Source organism: Gigantopelta aegis, chromosome 3, assembly GCF_016097555.1.
Source record: "Gigantopelta aegis isolate Gae_Host chromosome 3, Gae_host_genome, whole genome shotgun sequence".
NCBI lineage: Eukaryota > Metazoa > Mollusca > Gastropoda > Neomphalida > Peltospiridae > Gigantopelta > Gigantopelta aegis.
The window spans coordinates 52,497,884-52,518,776 of record NC_054701.1 but is presented as its reverse complement, the minus strand read 5'-3'; the positions used below and the strand labels follow the sequence as shown (position 1 = coordinate 52,518,776).

Here is a 20,893-nt window from a genome sequence, read left to right as displayed (position 1 = left end):
TGGTATACAGTCCTTTTTATATAACTAGGACTTGCTGATTCCAAAAATGCTGTATACCAAACTGAAATTTGTGTTTTTAACCCTCTAAATCCCAAAACAAGAACTTTTATGAATTGAACTTTTAATTTTTTGAGAAGGATATCCTGATTTTTAGAACTCATGCCATCAGATCTTTATCAAAACATCTTTCGAACACTTTCTTATGCAGAACTATGGTTTCGTGTCATACACCAATAATTCGTGTACATTAAAATGCTTGGATGGTACAGTATGTTTTATTCAACCAAAGGTCATTGTAATTTAATAAACATACAGTTAAAGGTGCATTGTCTGTTTTTCTATTTATTAATATCTTTTACTAATGAAAAAACAAGCAAAACTGCAGTTTTAATAAACTTGTGTGTTTTTTCTATCAACAGATATCGTCCACTGTTAACACACAATGCTCAGATTTTGATGCCATTTTCTCTATTACAAAGAACTGTTTGGTGGCAGTCTTCGTAAATAGCGGACCACTTTTGCCATTTAACAGACAAAATGTTTTCGAGATTTGAGGGTTAGATATTGGCAGTGAACAATATTCGTTAATAGAAAACAACACATGATTAATTTTTATTAAAACTGCAGTTTTGCTTGTATTTTGCAATTTAATAAAACATAATAAAAGATAGAAAAATAGACGCTGTCACTTTAATAAACATACATTTACAAACAGTTAAATTTGTCTAACTTTAAACATTTTTTATTTCAGTTTTGTGAGCTGGAGTGATAAGTCGGGCCCATGGTTCTGCTTACTTTGAACACAATCAAACCAAGGTTATCTGTGCAGTGTAAGCTTTAAGCCAAGAGGGTGATATAAGTATGCCATGCCTCACAATCAAACCAAGGTTATCTGTGCAGTGTAAGCTTTAAGCCAAGAGGGTGATATAAGTATGCCATGCCTCACAATCAAACCAAGGTTATCTGTGCAGTGTAAGCTTTAAGCCAAGAGGGTGATATAAGTATGCCATGCCTCACAATCAAACCAAGGTTATCTGTGCAGTGTAAGCTTTAAGCCAAGAGGGTGATATAAGTATGCCATGCCTCACAATCAAACCAAGGTTATCTGTGCAGTGTAAGCTTTAAGCCAAGAGGGTGATATAAGTATGCCATGCCTCACAATCAAACCAAGGTTATCTGTGCAGTGTAAGCTTTAAGCCAAGAGGGTGATATAAGTATGCCATGCCTCACAATCAAACCAAGGTTATCTGTGCAGTGTAAGCTTTAAGCCAAGAGGGTGATATAAGTATGCCATGCCTCACAATCAAACCAAGGTTATCTGTGCAGTGTAAGCTTTAAGCCAAGAGGGTGATATAAGTATGCCATGCCTCACAATCAAACCAAGGTTATCTGTGCAGTGTAAGCTTTAAGCCAAGAGGGTGATATAAGTATGCCATGCCTCACAATCAAACCAAGGTTATCTGTGCAGTGTAAGCTTTAAGCCAAGAGGGTGATATAAGTATGCCATGCCTCACAATCAAACCAAGGTTATCTGTGCAGTGTAAGCTTTAAGCCAAGAGGGTGATATAAGTATGCCATGCCTCACAATCAAACCAAGGTTATCTGTGCAGTGTAAGCTTTAAGCCAAGAGGGTGATATAAGTATGCCATGCCTCACAATCAAACCAAGGTTATCTGTGCAGTGTAAGCTTTAAGCCAAGAGGGTGATATAAGTATGCCATGCCTCACAATCAAACCAAGGTTATCTGTGCAGTGTAAGCTTTAAGCCAAGAGGGTGATATAAGTATGCCATGCCTCACAATCAAACCAAGGTTATCTGTGCAGTGTAAGCTTTAAGCCAAGAGGGTGATATAAGTATGCCATGCCTCACAATCAAACCAAGGTTATCTGTGCAGTGTAAGCTTTAAGCCAAGAGGGTGATATAAGTATGCCATGCCTCACAATCAAACCAAGGTTATCTGTGCAGTGTAAGCTTTAAGCCAAGAGGGTGATATAAGTATGCCATGCCTCACAATCAAACCAAGGTTATCTGTGCAGTGTAAGCTTTAAGCCAAGAGGGTGATATAAGTATGCCATGCCTCACAATCAAACCAAGGTTATCTGTGCAGTGTAAGCTTTAAGCCAAGAGGGTGATATAAGTATGCCATGCCTCACAATCAAACCAAGGTTATCTGTGCAGTGTAAGCTTTAAGCCAAGAGGGTGATATAAGTATGCCATGCCTCACAATCAAACCAAGGTTATCTGTGCAGTGTAAGCTTTAAGCCAAGAGGGTGATATAAGTATGCCATGCCTCACAATCAAACCAAGGTTATCTGTGCAGTGTAAGCTTTAAGCCAAGAGGGTGATATAAGTATGCCATGCCTGAGACTTTCTAAGTCAATAGAATGAATGAATCAATGAAACGTTTTATGACACCTCAGAACAAAAGGATTTTTTTTATATTGGTTGTGAGTGTAAAAATTTGCCAAATTATTCATAAAATGTTAATAGTTTGAGAAACCCACTGCAGGGATTAAGCTACCATGTAATTTTGGGCCAGTCACTGGCCCCATTCCCCTAAACTGGATTTACACTTAGGAGTAGAGCTTTTTCCCAACTAAGATTTGCCGATTTCCCAATTACACTTTGACAGTTTCCCCTATCGGCTCAGACAGAGGTTTCTCCATCAGGGGGTCCAGCGTGTCCTGGTTTGTGAAATTGGAAAACAAGGCTAGTCCCGCTTGGAGACCGGAAGATAGGTGGTCAACACTTGAATTTCTCAGGCTATAGTCAACTATTTTTTTTGAAACTAGTACCATTCGGATCCTTGCTTATTGGCAATTCATTGTTGCTAACATAATTAACATAATATTAATACTGAAAAAAACCCTATTGAAATAAAACCGGGGGCAAGCGAGGCAAAATTTGTGTCTGTTTCACATAAGATGTTTTATTTAAGACACCTGTATCAATTTAGTATTTTAGTATAATATAACCTGTATTAAGCAGACCCCTGTCTTGTAAGGACAGATTTTGTTACCCCCTTGGGTGGCTGCTTAAGATGGCTTTGGCTGTATATTGAATCTTCTAAATATTTATTAAATAGATTTGAGATTTATTAACGTTTACAAATATATACTAGATCCAAATATTTCAGAAATATGTTTAACGTTTATAATAGCTAGATCCCAAATAGACAGCGGTCAGAGAAATACACTGTGAACAACCTTAGGACAGGGCAACATGAAATTGGGGCATTACATTATATTTATTGCTAGCTAGAACACTGACTTTTTAATTGTCTTTATTAAATCAATGTTTATGATAAAGATCAGTCCACATTTCATCTGGGTATCATGTGTGTGTCCATCCAATTGTCCATTAATAAAATGTCACATTTCTCAAAGACGTTTGGGTTAACTAGCATCATACTGACCGAGAGTTAGAGCTCAGGCTTGAAGACTATCCTGCTTTCTTTACTATATTGTTTTTACCATGTTTTATAAATTTTACATTACAGAATGTCTCTGCAGACGTTCCTGAGAAACAGGGGAATCCCACCTGAAACTGTTAATAAAATGGGAGCAGATAAGGTGCATATGAGGAACAGACTACAGCCTAAGCCTACGATGTAATACCATGTTGGCAACCAAATACACAGGCAACCATCATTTATTATCCTTCTGCCTTGTCAACCTTTTAAGATGCCATACATTCAAGTATTCAGAGGGTAAACTACAAAGAAGATTATCATCCAACTCAAATTAGCGTTTAAAATTCAAAACGTAGGGGAATGTACAGTAAAGAAACTAATACATAATCTACCCATAAATCTTTGTTGTGGATTCAAAGGCATCATCAAATTTGCTAAAACAAAATAAAGATAACTGAACCTGAAATAATGGTAATTGACTAAATAGCATTGTTAATAAACCAAATGGTAAATTCTTAGATTTTTCCTGATAAAATCAAAAATTCTAAAGTAATAATTCAATTATTTAAGAAAGATGATCCCATATTATTTTAAAGTTATATCCTATTTCTCTTATCAAAGCAATAACAAATATTTTAGAAAAAATTGTCATTATTCTGTTATTTTCATACTTCACCAAATAGAAACTTGTTTTTGATCATCAGTATTGTTTTAGACCTGCAGGAGCGGGATGTAGCTCAAGCGGTCGGTCATCAGATCAATCTTTTTTCAGTGCACCCATTTGCAGTTTGGGTTATTTTGTGTTACAACCCGTGGTTCATCAAAGGCCATGGCATGTGCTGTTCTGTCTGTGGGAAAGTGCATATAAAAGACCCCTTGCTGCTTATCGGAAAGAGTAGCCAATGTGGCGGCAGCAAGTTTCCTCTAAAAAAAATTCAAAATGACCATATGTTTGACGTCCAATAGCCGATTATTAAAAAGCATTCATTGTGCTCTAGTGGCGTCATTGAAAAAAACAACACTTTATTTATTTTGTCTTAAACCTAAGTACTGCACTAGCAGATGTAAATAATTCGCCCATTTGTTACTGTTTTTGTTTTACTCGTTTGTTATGCAGTAATATACTTCTAAAAAGTATGCAATATACTTCTAAACAAAACATTGTGTAATTTCATTTGATATCTTGTTCTTCTTGAGAGCTTTCTTAATACCTGCGATTACAAAAATCACCTCTCGCAAATCAGATGAATGATTTTAGATAGACATAGATCTAATCATTGAAATGAGTGATTTGGATCTCCAGGAATACCATCCTAGCAAAGGTGACAGAGTAGCTCTCAAGGCTTTTGTCAATAGACAGCAATCTGAAACTGAAAACGACAAGAGGAAATTATCCCTGATTGAAAACCTAATAAGTCACATGAAGTTAGCATCCAAGTTGAAATACCCATCAGATTCAATGTCGAGAAAAGCATACTATCCAACCTGAAGAAACACAAGAAATTGCCTTTCTTCTCCAATTTTCGGAACAATAAAAGTATCAGTGCAAAGTAAGCAGCAACTGCATCAAAACATGACTGGTCATTGGTAGTTGGATTTTCTATCTGTGACCCTACTAAAAACAGTGACTCAAAGTACCACCAAGTTCGAGCACCCATCAAACATCCCAGTGTTAAGAAACATACAAAGAAAGAGGAGCTAATAGAAATAATTTGTCCTTTGTTCTTTCCAGATGGAAATAGCTGCTATTGCACTGTCAGTGAATTTGTCTTTGACATATCCAGCCATGTACATGGGACGCAGCTGATGTATACAAGCGAATCAGTGGAAGACATTATCAACAGGCTACATGTGAAACACCTCAGGTGTTATCTTTTGGGTCAAAAAAAAAGAGAACTTTGACAATTCTGACAGTGAAGAAAATCTACCTGAAATGATTAAATGTGTTGACAGGAAGAGAAAAAGTGTTGGTTCAACCATGACACCAGTATTCGAAAACCTTGTGGCAACTGAGGAATTACCACATGATGATCAAATGGTTCAGAGTGAATTGATCCTTGTCAAGCATGATGATTCAGTGGATGGAGCACTGCAGTATAATGACTCTCATGATATGATCGCTCCTGGATTATTTACACTGGCAATAGACCAAAGAGATCTAATGAACCTCGATACATACACACCTGTTCTGGCATAGGATGCTGCTGATCTGCCCAATATGCAGGAATGCAAAGCATCAGAGCCTGACCCAAGCAGAACCAGACAACCTGTAGATTTGTCAACACAGTTTGATGCCGAAAACTATCTATTAGTAGATGCTGATGACTGGCGTGATACAGTTTGGCACACCACCACAGGATGGTATAGACCATGATAACACTCTCCCTGTTGTGCATGAAATTACAGTGCACCGTGGGTATGTCTGTTGTGAAAGAGAACCAATCAAAACACTTGACATTTGAAATCAAAATGTTAAAGGAAGACAGAACACCAGAAGTGGCTGAGGATAATGGAGGCGTTATGCAAGATGCTCTTGCTGAATTCTGGGACACCTTCTATCTGCAATTCACAGAAGGTAACACATAAAGTTCCAGTTCTTCGCCATGATATGACAGTGGTACAGTGGAAGGCTGTCTCAACCATCATCAAGATTGGTTTCATGCAGGAAGAAGTCTACCCGATCAAACTTGCACCTCCTTTTATGCAGCAGGCCATTTTTGTTCTATAAGGTACTTCACAGCACTAGTCTAGCCCAGGATGATTTATCCCTTCTCTACCGCAAGCTGTATCCAACTCCAAGAAAAGTGCTGAAATCATTCATGTTCCCAGAACAGATGAGCCAAGATGAAACAGTGCTGAGTTCACATATAAAGAAACTTGTACGTGAAATGGACGACCTAGAGTACTTGGGACTATTCTTTAGATTCTGCACTGGATCTGATATCATGACCAGCAAGGCTATACATCTCGAGTGATGTATCGGCCAATGTGCGCTGCCCATCATCACACACATGTGGATGCGTTTTTTTGAAATTCTAAAGAGTTCTGCACATGATCCATATGTTTCACTGAAAGTCGATTTCCTTGCATTGGTCAAGAACAGATATTGGCAGATGGACATTGTTTAATGTTCAAGACTGCTCTGCCTTTTTTACAGGTCGCTAACACATATTTAAGATATTTTTGAAAGTGTTGTAATAGATCGATTTTAACAATGCCAGGTGGATGCTGATTTTAGTTTGCCAGGAGTGTAGGCAATTTAAAGAAACTTACTGTCAGAGAAATACTATTTTTTGATTCGAGAACTTTTGTGCTTTTTAATGTTTTAAATAGTTTACCAGGTAGGGGTCATTTTAATATTGCCAAGTACATGCTCAATTTTAATTGCCAGGGCAAGTAGACATTTTAAAATTGCCATGAGCATTATGTATTTCAGTTTGAAAACAACACACATGTATATAGCTTTGGAACATGCAACATATTTTAGTTTTTCTTCAGTAGTCTCTCAAGTCTCCATACTATTGGTATCATTCTGCATCACTGGAAAGATGAACTGGTTAACATATCTGTTCGTAAGGTTATTGGAAGAACAAAGCCTTCCAAAATGTACACCACAAAAAAACATCATCAATGGTTGACTCAAATAGCTGATAAATTGTGCATGTATGCAACTCTGACACCCAAGACATCCTAGGAAAACTTGGTATATCTTTATTTCTTTTGGCTGTGTGAGGATGAAAATGGTAAGGTATGGACTCTGACGAGTTCACTTTTACAAGTACCAGTCATTGATTGTACTGTTAAACATTTTGAAATCATAGCGAGTGCTTCTACAAATTCTTTGGAAACTATTTCAAAGAATGGTTGTTCTGGATTTTTACTAACAATAGTGGACATGAACGTTACATTGTAGATGTAAGTGTAAATACCGAAGTTCCAACCAATCTGGTACAAACTTGTGTACCTACATTTGTATTTCGTCCATAGAATCAAGCATGTAGACTTGATGAGGTTGCCAAAGAGTTATTTGTTGAAAACTCTTTCAGCTGATCTCTAAGGATAAAGGGCTGAAAATAATCAATGTAAAAACATGGATTCCAGTCATTACAGATCTAATTTACCATAGAAATTCAGACCAGATTGTTAGGGTCTGTAATAAGAGATAAATATGATTCTCTTACAAACTGTTTCAAATATTTTCAATGAGTCAGAATGGCGTTAGCCGACTATTGTTTTATATTTTTCCAGTCAACATGAACGCCATTTTGGATTTATCAAGATGGCTTTAGCATATCAATTTCAACCACAGACATCAGTAAAAAGTTTTAACTTTTTAAGTTCTGACCAATTTTCACTGTCACAGAAGTTTAAAGTTTGTTTTTTGCTTAACAACACCACTAGAGCACACTGATTTATTAATCATCAGCTATTGGATATCAAACATAAGTCTTAGAGAGGAAACCCGGTACATTTTTAGTTGCAAGGGATCTTTTATATGCACCATCTCACAGACAGGATAGCACATACCACAGTCTTTGATATACCAGTCGTGGTGCACTGGCTGGAACGAGAAATAGCCGAATGGACCCACTGATGGGGATCGATCCTAGACCGACCACACAAAATGCGAGTGCTTTACCACTGGCCTATATTCCGCCCCCACACTGTCACAGAAAGATCAGAAGAGATTAAAAATTAACATGTTAGCACTTTATAACTGATGCATAAAAAGGCTGAAAATAAATACAGTGAAATAGTATTGTTATCAGGATTCGAACCCATGTCACTGGGGAAAACATTATAATCCATGCCCAATACATGGGGGTTTTGTTTTCTAAAACATGGGCTACACTGATTCAGAAAAACTATAAACCATTTTACCTTCACTTTTTTTATACACAAATTGTCTTTTTCAACTAGTGTAAAAACAAAAAAGGCACTTTTAATAAAAAATCTTATATTTCTCAAATATTTTAAAATATATAAAAACACATACAAATTATACATTTGAATCTTCAGAATGCAACATTGGACAATATTCAATCAGCCATTTAAAGGAATGATTAAGCAAGGCTTTTGGACTGGTATGCATACATGCATTTAACAATATTTAATGCACATTATTACTTAAAATCAACTATATTTAATTAATAAAACGGTAAAGATGTGATGTCTATTACATATAACAGACCAATTATGTAGTCCCAAAGAAAGGAAAATGATCACTTGGTCATCGTGGGTGGTCGTTTTTGGCTTCAACGTACTAATAGACCTAACATAGTATGCATTTTTTCTTTGGATTTTTTTCAGAGGGAAAAATACTATAACCCCATTTAATTCTGTAAATGGAAATTTAAATATATTTAGTTCAATAGTTTATTATATTAACTGGATCAAAGTGAAGTGCTGACATCACTTCCTGCCAAGTTAAGAGTACCGGATGTGATGAAAAAAACAAAATGTCTGCCCACCGTTAGCAGAAATAATCAAGTTTTTTTATTTTTATTAATACTAAAATTATGTGTTTTTCATTTTTTAAACTGTATGTGTTGGTGATCCGGGTAAGCATCTTTCCAACAGATAAGGCTTGCATTTGATTTCACCACCCCTTTAAAAAAGTGGCTAATTTCTGATGTATGCTAACTTGTAAGGTAGCAGTATATAGTTCGCTCCCTTGTGTACCCTGTCAAGAAGAGAGTTCGCTTGTTGTTTTTGCATCAATCCATGTTTGAAGAACAAATATTTGTAATATGAAGTACATTCTTTAGCTAGAGTTATTAAAAAAAATACATTTGGTTTTTCACCAGGCGTGCAAACTGTTTGGCTGTAATAAGGCTTGGTATTCATGCACAAGGTTTCACTTGTGACAAAAGTGAGGCACAACTAGTTTTGGTAATTTTCAATAAAGATGATGTTATGAAAAACTTAATAGTAAAGTTTCCATAAGTATATAACTGAGTAGTTAATAGTCTAAAACTCATTAAACGGTCAAGAAGAGAATTTTTTTTAAGTTTCTATAATTTTTTCCTGCTAGCTACGGCCCTATATTTAGCTGGGCTTCTGAAATTGCCATCACATATTGTCGTACAGTTCAGACATCAAGCTAATTGAAAATCATAGTGGCTTTCAGTCCCTCGATTTGGTTGTCAAACCTAAACATCCCAGGTCTAGCTCATGGACTATATGTAAGCTACTTTCACCATACAAGTATAAAACTACACACATATGTACATCAAAATGGCACAAACATTTCAGACACAACTTTTTTTTTTTTTAAACATTAATAATTATAAGATTACAAAATTATTCTATACTATTAGTTTTAAATTCAAGTCACTGTCATCTGTGTTTTATACCACAAATAAATAAGGTACCAACAAACAAAATCCCAGACTTCAAGAATGGCTTCTTTCTGTAAAACAGCAGCAAGAACCTCCAGATAAAAACAGATTTAATTTACGCCCTGCTCTCGTACTGCATCTTATTGGATTGGTAGGTATTGCTAGGACAACCTCCATATGGTGTGATGGGACTGATCTGAAATGACAAAAAGTAACTGGCAATCATACTGGGTAATCAAAATTCTCTGGGGCATTCTTTAAAAGTATTAGACAAAGCTAGTGAGAAGGCATTAAAGGAAGGGACAATTAAGGCATTTGGCCTGGTATGCATAGTCAACGATATATAATGCACATCAGTGCTTAATATCAACAAGTATAATCGTAAAGTTAATTAATAAAACGGTTAAATGTGACGGCTATTATATGTAACGGGTGCAGCCATTTTGTACCATCCCAGTGAATACGCCCTCTGGCGAGCTGGTGGTTATGTAATACCTCACGTGTCACGTCAGGAATTAGTCTTCAAACTGGAAAAACAAAACATACTTGATGTTTGTGGATGCATCACAATGTTCTGTAATAATATCCATCCCAGTAAGCCAGCAACAAGTATATATTATTTTTCAATACAAAATAAACCACCATTGTCAAAGTGTTGAAAGAACTGTATTATGTTTTGTACATAAATTAACCCACGTACTGAAATAATAGTGTTTTCTTGATTAATTGGTCTTTTCTTTTCGTGGCCTGTACCTGTGGTTCCTGACTGGCAGGTGTATATTTAGACGGTCCCCAGACACTGTGTCTAGACACACTAAAAAGACTTGCCTCTTTTATTAAGATTACAGGGTATTGTGTGATAACTGCACGGACACCCCTCAAATCATAATGGACATTATCAGCCGTCTTGCTTTATTACTGTAAGTAATTCTGTAAAATCCTTGATTAAGTAGACTTTCCCCATCTAAAACCACAAAACTGACCAATTACGGTCCCAAAGAAAATAAAATTATGCTTTTTTAAAGGTTGAAATTTGCTCACAGTTGCTAATTTCTAATGGCAAGGTGTTCCACTGAGCAATAGTCAAATGAAAAAAGGATAGTTTTAATATATTAGTTCTGTAATCTGTGGAGCCTTTGTGAATACATTGAATTCTCTTTATTAATGTCCACCATCACCAATTTGTCCTTTTCAGTCTATCTCTAGACACAGTTCATTTAAGAATTGACCGCAATTATTTTTTGGTTCATGCAAGTATGAACCGAAAAAACGATGTGCACATTGTATGAGGGTCATACAAAAGTGTGCACATAATTTTTTCGGTTCATACTTGCATGAACCAAAAAATAATTGCGGTCAAATCTTATAATTAAATTTGTATGCATACTTTAACAATACATAACTGAATTTATTTTGTTTAGCTTTAAATATGCCTGTAGTATTGTTTGTGTAAACTTCATTGATACTTGTCGCTTAAGAATGCAAACGTTCATTCACTATCATTTGAATCAGGTTATTTTTTTGTAAATGACGTCATTTCCTCTAGCTGCTGTGCATTTTTACGGATCGTTTAGTTATATTGGAAGGAATTGTCCTATTCCTGTTTAGTTTATATTTTATGAAAGTGAACGAAGAGAACGTGTCTAACATTTATGCTGTTGGTGGAACCGGTTAATTTTCGCTAACAGCTGTAGAACATCGCTTACAAGTAAGTTACAGAAGTGAAGTTTCCTACCTGATTTCTTTGGCCACCGACCGAGTCTCATGTCATGATTATCGAAGAGGTTGGGGATTTGGGGTGTAGGTTTTTTAAAAAATCAATGCGTATATAATATATATCTACATGTCTATTCTGCTATAGCATTTTCCATTAATTTATCGTATACATTTTTTGTAGCTTTCACGTGTGTTTTCTTCAAAATATCTAAATATGATTGCCAGAATAATCCAGCTTGTTGCACAAAAGTAGTGCGAGTCAGTGGGGGGTAGTAGGCGTGGCTTAAATTTTTTCAGTTCATCGAGATATGAATGAAAAAAAGTAAGCACCTCTGGACCAATCAGATTGCCGTAAAGTGTATAGATGCAAAGAAAATTTAATTATTATAAAATGGTTGCAGGTTGACTGGTTGTGATTCAATATGTACTTTTTGTGTATTGAGGCCTACCATGTAACCATCTTGTGATGACAACCCAACAGTATGTGTCTTTAAATCAGAAATCCACCTCATTGCCTGGCCCGATTACTTCAGGGGTATGAGCATATCTGCTTCTTTGTGTGTACTGACAGCTGTATTTTGGTACATTTTAGAGAACATCTTTTATTGAGTCTGTATAACATTATCTGTCAGATGTATTATCAAATCATCCTTTGTAAATCTACTTAATGTCACTGATAGGAGTAACATCCTGAACATACAAGTTATCCCCACTATCTGGGTCAATATAGTCTCGAAGCTAACTTAACACTACAATATCATAAAACCGACGTAGGCTTAGGCGCATGTCACTGTCACATCTTGGCCTTTGATAGTTTTATGATATCGTAATGCTAAGACATCTGTGTAGTGAGATCAAAACTATTTACCAAAATTATTAAATTGGTGGCCATTTTCAATTTCTATATGGCTACAATTTTGAATTTCAAGGTGGTTGCTATGACTGGAGGATATAAAAATGTCACCAATTAATTCAATGATCCTAGATATGTACATTAATTAAAATGGTGGCCATTTAGAATTTTAAGATGGTTGTCATTATTGGATGTCTATAAAAATATCACCAATAAATTCATGACTGCAAAAATGTACATAGACAAAAAATAGTGTGTTTCTATGTTAACCAGGAGTTCTAATATATGGGAAAATATGTTAAAATGGTGGCCATTTGGAATTCCAAGATGGCTGCCTAGGTCAGGCAACAATTTTCTTTTTGTACGGATTCATTCAATGAGCTCATAAATGTAAAGAGATATCTCAATTGTTGTTGTGGGTCAACTGAGAGTAAAGATATACATAAAGATATTTAAATGACGGCCATTTTGAATTTCAACATGGCAATCATGTCCAAATGACTAAACAAAATGTTATTAGCGAGTTCATTGTCCTCAAAATTGAAAATAGACACAAAAAATGTGTTTCTATGTTAACTGGGAGTAAAAATACACATAAAATATCCTAAAATGATGGCCATTTTGAATTTCAAGATGACTGCCATGATCAAATGACCGGGAAAAAAACTACCAATGGATTTCTAATTGTGGATAGTCTTAAGAATAAAAAGAAATACATTTTACTGAACTGAGCAAAAACTAAATGCAAATTTACACAACTCCCTGGACTACCGGTAATATAAGTTGCTTGACATCGATCAAATACCGTAGTTCACATTGCAGGCCCATAGGAACTGGGGGGGGGGGGGGGGGGGGGGGGGGGGGGGGGGGGAAGGGGGAAGAAGGGCACGTGCTCCCCCACTTGTAAGCCCTTTTTTCTCTTTTTTTTAATAATGCCATTGTAACCAAAATCAGATACAGAGTTTGTACCCGATCCATCTGTGCCCCTCCACTACAAAAGTCGTTCCTACGGACCTGCATTGCTGTGGTAATTGGGCATATGCACGCAAGACACCAGTAATTAGTATACAAAGGGTGGCTGAAACGTTTTGGTAAATATAATATGTTTTATGTTCATATGCTGCATTTGAACGAAATACATAATCTTGTAGCATATATCTACAGTCATCAAAGTGACTAGATATTCTCTGTTGATAAAACATGGACAAAACTGGCTTCTGTGCTGTCATCAAGTATCTCCAACTGAAAGGACTAACTCCAACAGATATCCATGCAGCATTGGTATCAACTTTAAGAGATGATAATCTTTCTTTTGTCACTGTTAACAGTTAAGAGGTGGGCAGCAGAGTACAAGAGCAGAAGAGGGTGTCAAAAATGATCCAAGTCCAGGACAATCTTCAACTGACACTACCAAAGAAAATGTTGATAAAATACAAGGATTATCGACGACTCACCACACATCACATAGCCAATACAGTAGGCATTCCCTATGAGAAAGTTCAGGAATAAATTGGGTATAACAAAAGTTTCAGCACTTTGTTCCAATACACCTATACACCTGTTGCTGCCATGGCTGCTTTGTGTGACTGTGGCTTTGAACTTATTAATCCTCCTCCGTATTCACCAGATTTTCACTTGAAGAAAAAACTAGTAAGCATTATGCAAATGATGATATTATTTCTGCTGTGGATGACCTGTGGATGACCAGGAGAAAGCCTGCAACACTAGTGTGATTTAGGCACTCGAGCATCATTTGCAGCAGTGTGTAGACTGCAGAGGGGATTATGTTGAAAAAATAACAACAAACTCTGTCAGCGTAATTCATCATAGTTAGGTTCAAAACATTTCAGCCATCCCTTATAGTTTTATCATTCTCATTTTCTATCTCTATATAATTGATATATACTTTATCCTTGCATTTTGTTGACCAAGACAATTTATCTAAATGTATAATCGTGTGACGCTAATATTTCTCGCCATAACATGGCAATTACTAGTATACTTCAGCTATACCTGGAAATGATCGGCCATAACCAAATGAACTTAGTGGCTAATTATAATTATTAACATGATTAAAGGATTGCGGCATTAGTTTTAGCATTTGTCCCATGACAGCTAAATTTTTTCATTCAAAATTTGGTATTGGTTTTTTTCAAAGCTACACTGAAATTAGTTGCATAAATTCAGAGATGCTTCTTCTGATTTCTGTCCAAATGATAGAGCTACTAGCAAGAACTGCAATGGGCAATGAGGACCCAGCAATGAAAAAGGTTGCTTCTCATTTGATGACCCATGCCCTTCCAGGTTGTAATACTGCTGCTATAATATAAACCCTCTGAAATTGTCCGATTCAATGCAGCTTTTAAAACATTTCGCCGACTGGGTAATGTTGGTGTTCAAGGTGATGCATTTTATCTCTGTGCATTGTTCGGCAACCCAGGATTGGGTTATGTATATTCAAAATCAATCATTTTTGCTAAGCAGCAACCCTTTTGTTGATATTTGATATACATGTGTAGCAACTTACGGCGAGAAAACTTGATGTTTTGACGAGACAAATTGTCCTAGCCATTCAAATCTAGTGAATCTACTGAATTATCAAGAGACAGAAAATGGGAATGATAAAATCTGATTCCACAGTCTTTACCAAAACATTAGTTATTGACTTTGGCCATATATCACAGCCAGATTAACATTATATACATGTACTTGGTCTATATGATGTAACATTTCTTCTAGATAGTTTCAAAATAGATTGGTGCACCCTTAAGACATAGAGGTCAGCATAAGAATTGTTATTTTATATAACTTTACTTGTAGATATACATATATTTTTAATGGATTGAACACCCTCAAAACGTAGCAATTGGATTCAAACTGATTGTTTCAGGTGATGCATATAACATTTTCTTTGTTTTTGCAGCCATTTTGTTAACCATCTTGAATTATGGAAATGATAAAATTTCTCAGTAGAAAGTTAATGCAAGAATTGAATTTCCTGCCCCCTATAAAACCCTGTATTTGAAGTAAAAATTATTGTTTGGGATAAATAGAATGTAAGATATAGCCACGTCTTACTCCTAACAACCATGTTCGGGGCCATCTTGGCTTTAAAAAAATTATGCAATATCTCAGTTAGCATCTGTTGTAAATGTATTCCTTGGTGAAAAAAAACCCCTCAATTCCTAATTTCACAATCTTGCTATAGTTGGTATAAAATGAAATAAATTTCAATTTTCTTGTTCTGACTACTACAGTGGTGGCCATCTTGGATGTAAATAATGTTGCAATGTCTTGATTGGCTGGGAATAGTTCAATATGAATCCTCTAACACCTAAAACACCACCATGAACATCAACAGTTTCGTCATTATTCATAAAGTATTGGAGATGTTTCCAGTTCTGTTTCGACAGCCATCTTGGATGCCATCTTGACTATTTCAAAATGCTCAATGATACGAAATTACACCTCTCGGATCCTTAAAGTGAGACTAAACTCAAACAAGAGCCTTATGTGTTGGAAAGATGCATACCCGGACCACTAACACATAGTGACACTTTAAGAAATGAAAAACGTGTAATTTTGAAGTTAATAAAAAAACGTGATTATTCCTGCTAACTGTACTACTGGGGGCAGCCATTTTGTTTCGTTTTTGTGGAGTCCGATACTATAGCTCGGGGCGAAGTGATGTCAGCTCCGACCAACTCCTGTATGCACAGTGTAAACAAAAGCAATAATTTACGACAAGGCGCTTCGCTTTAATCAACCAGACTTGTAAAACAACATAAATGACTTGAAAGTATAATAAACTATTTAAATAAATATATTTCAATTTGAATCAACAGAATGAAATGGAGTTATATAGTATTTTTCTCTCTTAAAAAATCCAAAGAAAGAATGCATATTATTAGGTCTATTGGTAGAGTACGTTGGAACAAAAACGACCACTCATGATACCCAAGTGATAATTTTATTTTCTTTGGGACTACGTAATTGGTCAGTTTTGTTATTTTAGATGGGAAAGTCTACTTAATCAAGGGTTTTACAGAATTATTTACAGTAATAAAGCATGACAGCTGATAATGTCCATTAACATTGTAGGGGCGGCAGGTTATCCCACACTGCCCTGTGATCTTAAAAAAAACGGCAAGTATTTTTGTATGTGTATCTAGACAGTGGTAATCAATTACCTTGACTGGATATCATGCAAATATACACCTGCCAATCAGGAATCACATGTGCAGGCCATAGAAAGAAAGACCAATTAACGAAGAAAACGCTCTGATTATCATTTCAATACATGGGTTAATGTATGGACGAAACATAATACAGTTATTTTGACACTTTGACAGTGGTGGTTTATTTTTATTAAAAAATAATATATACTTATTGCTGGCTTACTGGGATGGGTGACATGTTAAGTACTACGTAACCACCGGCTCGCCAGAGGGCGTATTTACTGGGATGGTACAAAATGGCTGCATCTGTAATATATAATAGCTGTCACATTTAACCATTTTATTAATTAAATATAAGATTATACTTGTTGATATTGAGCAATAATGTGCATTATATATCACTGAATATGCATACCAGTCCAAAAGCCTTGCTTTAGCATTCCTTTAATCAACACTTACGACAGATGCAAAAAGCACAAAGAACATTGTGGGTACCGATCTACAGGTTTAAAAGTGCTTTAGTATAGACTAAAACATAGATTTCTCAGATTTTTTGACCGCCTAAATGATAAATGTTAAAAAGTGTGATAACCAAGTAAAGCTACCCTATCGAAAAGTCTATCATGCATTTTTGTTTTGTCCTAGGATATACTAAAATAATTATAACAGTACCAATTTTTGGTCTGGCTCATGGACTATTATTATATTATTATTATGTACATTCAAAAGAGGTTCTAGAATTTTTTTTAATTCACTTGCAATACATAGGGCTATTGGATTTGAAATTCACTGGCCATGGTGAAAAATTCACTTGCCCAATTTTAACTGTTGATAAAACAAAAAACCAGTAAATTAAAATAATTAACTTTTTAATGTACATTTTGCATACTAAGATCATGTTTAATCAATTTGTCAATTTACGCAACATGCTCATAGGGCATATTTTCAAGTATGTTTAGAAAAACATGCAAACAATTTTCAACAGTTTAGAATAAAGTTACCTCTTAATATTTTAAAAGAATTGTTTCCACAAAAACCACCTAAGTTATACAATCCATGTTACCTATTACAACAATTAACAGCATTAAAAACAAAAATAATATTTTATCACTTATAAACGAGTATATATTTATTTACTTACAAATGGGAACTCCTCCCCCCCCCCCCCCCAAAAAAAACAAATTGAAAAAAGAAACAAGAACCTTTATTAGCATAAATTGTATATGTATTACAGTTTATAGCATTCAAACCCCCACCCACCCCACCCACCATACAACCGTGTGCGGTGTATCGGCGCGTCCAGTGATTCGGCGCACTTGGTATTTTGCTTGAGTATGCTTAGGAAGTTGTCATGTTGTCGGAGTTTTTAACGAATTAAAGTTCAGTTCCTTTTTCAATGGTTAATCAAGTATCAACATATTTATTGTTAAGGGTGCAATTAAATTTTTTTTTAGAATTATCAATAATTAGGCCTATATAATAATTTCAAAATAAATCATTCACCTGTTTTCGTGTTTATAAACGCGAAGTAGGTCATCCTTATTGATATTAATTAAGAATGTTAAAACCAGTCTAAAAACACCTTTCCCGCATTTTAAAAATTATAGTAAACAGTATAAATGTAATTATTTTTGTTCGGTTATTATTTTATTTAAACCGAAAAAGAAAACAGGCAAATGCAAACAAAACGAAAATTTTACACCTTAATTGACAGTCATTCCTATAAAAAAAATAAAAGCAAAATAAGATCCACGTGTGTGCACAATCTACCCGAGAAAAATAAAATCAATGTAGGCATCTTAGCCATGCATGACAATGAACACGTATGCATCTGCAGTATTGTGCCACTCAAGAAAACGATTCCGAAACTGATCATGAGATGGGTCATATGTGATCGTTCATTTTCATAGTAATATTTTTAACAAGACAAAACAAAAAAGTACTAAAATAATTCAGGGACAATAGTGTAGCGTTTATGGGCAAAAAGTGAGGTCATGGGCGGTTTATAAATAGCGGGGTCAACGATCTACATCTACTGCGCCGAATCATCGGACATGCAAATCGTTTTGGATACAAGGGGGTGCCTATATTTATGCACCATTTTAAAATGTGTATTTACTACAGACATAAAACAGTTTGTAGTGTATTTCAGATTATGCACTTCTTCATTGGTGAGAGACGTATTTGATTAAATATTTTACAATGTTCACATAGAAAATGGTCCTTGAAAGCTTAGGTGTGCCGATACACCGGACAGCACTGTATACCAAATGAGTAATTTTTCAATGTAGATACTTTGTTAAATTTATTTATTGTGTATTTAATTTTTTTTTTTTTTTTTTTTTCAGTTTTGCAATTTATGAGATATTTTATAAATTAAATCAATAATTTACACTTTTAAAGTTTTGCAAACGAAATTTGTGGCTTGCAAGCTTTAAACAAACAAAAGACTGGTTACCGTTTTGCATATTACGCTTGCACTATGCTAATATTAGTATTAGAGTTAAAAAAAATTGGGTTCCAGTGCAAAAAAGAAAATGGCGGCGATACGATGAACTTTTGTTTTTTCATTGTTTACACTTTATAACTTGAATAAAGTTACATTGGTAGGTATAATGATGCCATGGATGGGTCAAAGATTACTGGTGAAATATTTCATGTGACAGCAAATTAAAAAAAAGTGACTTGTACATGTTTCTTTTGTTTTCGTACGATCGTAGTTTTTTCTTCTTCTTTTTTCTGTTCTTTTTTTTCTTTTTTTTGACCACTTGCCATCGGGATCGTACACAGTAACTTTTACTGGCCCAAATCCAAAAAACCACTGGCCTTGGACATCAGGCCATCATATTCTAGAACCTCTGATTCAAGTTGTTGTGTAGGGGCATAGGTAATTCCCATGGGACTTTAATATTAATTTTTGGAACCATATTGTAATTGTTATAATTTTATTATATGTAGATTACAAAAAAATATGGTTCTATTTTTTCGAATCGAGGTTAAGGTAATTTTGACATTGTTCAAGGTCAGCACTCAAATTCCACTGATTTATATAGGCCTATATAAATCCATTACACATCTTGTGGGGTTACTGTTTATAATGAAATTTTTTGGGGCAAATATAATATAAGTCAAATGTATTTATTTGTTTATAGAAAATGATGTCCACATTTTCTATTTCAGTTTTCTTAAATAGCTGACATTAAAGATTTACATAGATCAAAATAGACTAGTATATTTAAAATCTAGTATGGCTTCTATTTAATAAATATTTCAGGGGCTGAATCAAAATTAATGTCAAAAGCGATTCTTTGGAGAAAGTGACTTACATATTTAACGCAGCCTATTCATCACTCAATGAAATATCATCCTGGACCAGTCTTTGTATACCAGTGACAAATGGATCGAATGTATGCCTATTAAGTCATAGTGAATATATCACTTAATTGTGCTCTTCGGATGCCTTCATATGGCAGCTCTCAAAAGTGGTAGCAGATCTTCTTGATGGTAGTGAGTTAGTGGATGTTCTGGTATATATGGGCTGGAGTTGCCTCTTCAGAAAAGACAGACTCCCTTCCTAAAAGCCGCTAATGTAACACATACCCACCATCATATAGTTGAAAGCATGTATGATTTATATTTCATGTCGGCCAAAGACTTGGGCAGTCATAGCTGAATCATGTACTCTGTTCCAGTTTTGTTTTCCAGTTCTGCAGTTGGAAGTAAAAGTTTGCTCTTTTTATGAACAATTTGAGAAACAAACTTCCTTTTGTATATACGGATTCTAGTCAACATTTATCATTGTTTTCTTGAAACAACACAAACTAGGTGACTTTCAGTCCATTTCAAAGATTTGGGGGCACTTAATAAATACAATCGTGATGTATATGCTGAATTTTGGCAGGGCACCTCACAGTGAAGAAAGCATGATAACCATTTTCAGCTGGAACATGAGCAGAATAATGCTTCCGTAAAGATGGTAGTAAAGCTGTAGGTCTGACAGATCTCAGGTACTGGATGGTATATGGATCAGAAATATACAATAATAGGAGTGTTTGAGTCATCTATGAAGATCAGTCCAAAGTTGGGAAATCCATGAACAGACCAGAAAACATATTTAAAGCAGCTGCAAATAGATGAGGCATTGAAGTCCAAGGACCAATATGATATATACACATATATATATAAAAAAAAAAAAAAAAAAAATATATATATATATATATATATATTTAAAGGAATGGCCTTTTTTCTCAGAATGGTTCAAAATGAATATTCATTTCTTCAAATGATCTCTAGTTCATAATAAATCCAGAGATCAATAGCATCTTTCTTGAATGATGGTTGTTCCAGGGTTTATTACAATCTTCGTCAAGAACAGGATTGTTCTTCAAGCAGA

At 35.1% G+C, this 20,893-nt stretch overlaps 1 protein-coding gene across 1 annotated transcript in view; it reads right to left on the bottom strand.

Annotated features, from left to right (window-relative positions):
* Window positions 1-8,352: 8,352 nt before the first annotated feature.
* The window catches only part of LOC121368226 (tropomyosin-like), a 52,987-nt gene continuing 40,446 nt past the window's right edge, over window positions 8,353-20,893 (bottom strand). The window contains exon 9 of the mRNA XM_041492863.1: window positions 8,353-9,949. Within this exon, the coding sequence (XP_041348797.1) occupies window positions 9,869-9,949 (81 nt within the window). The 3' untranslated portion in view covers window positions 8,353-9,868. The remainder of the gene's footprint in view (window positions 9,950-20,893) is intronic.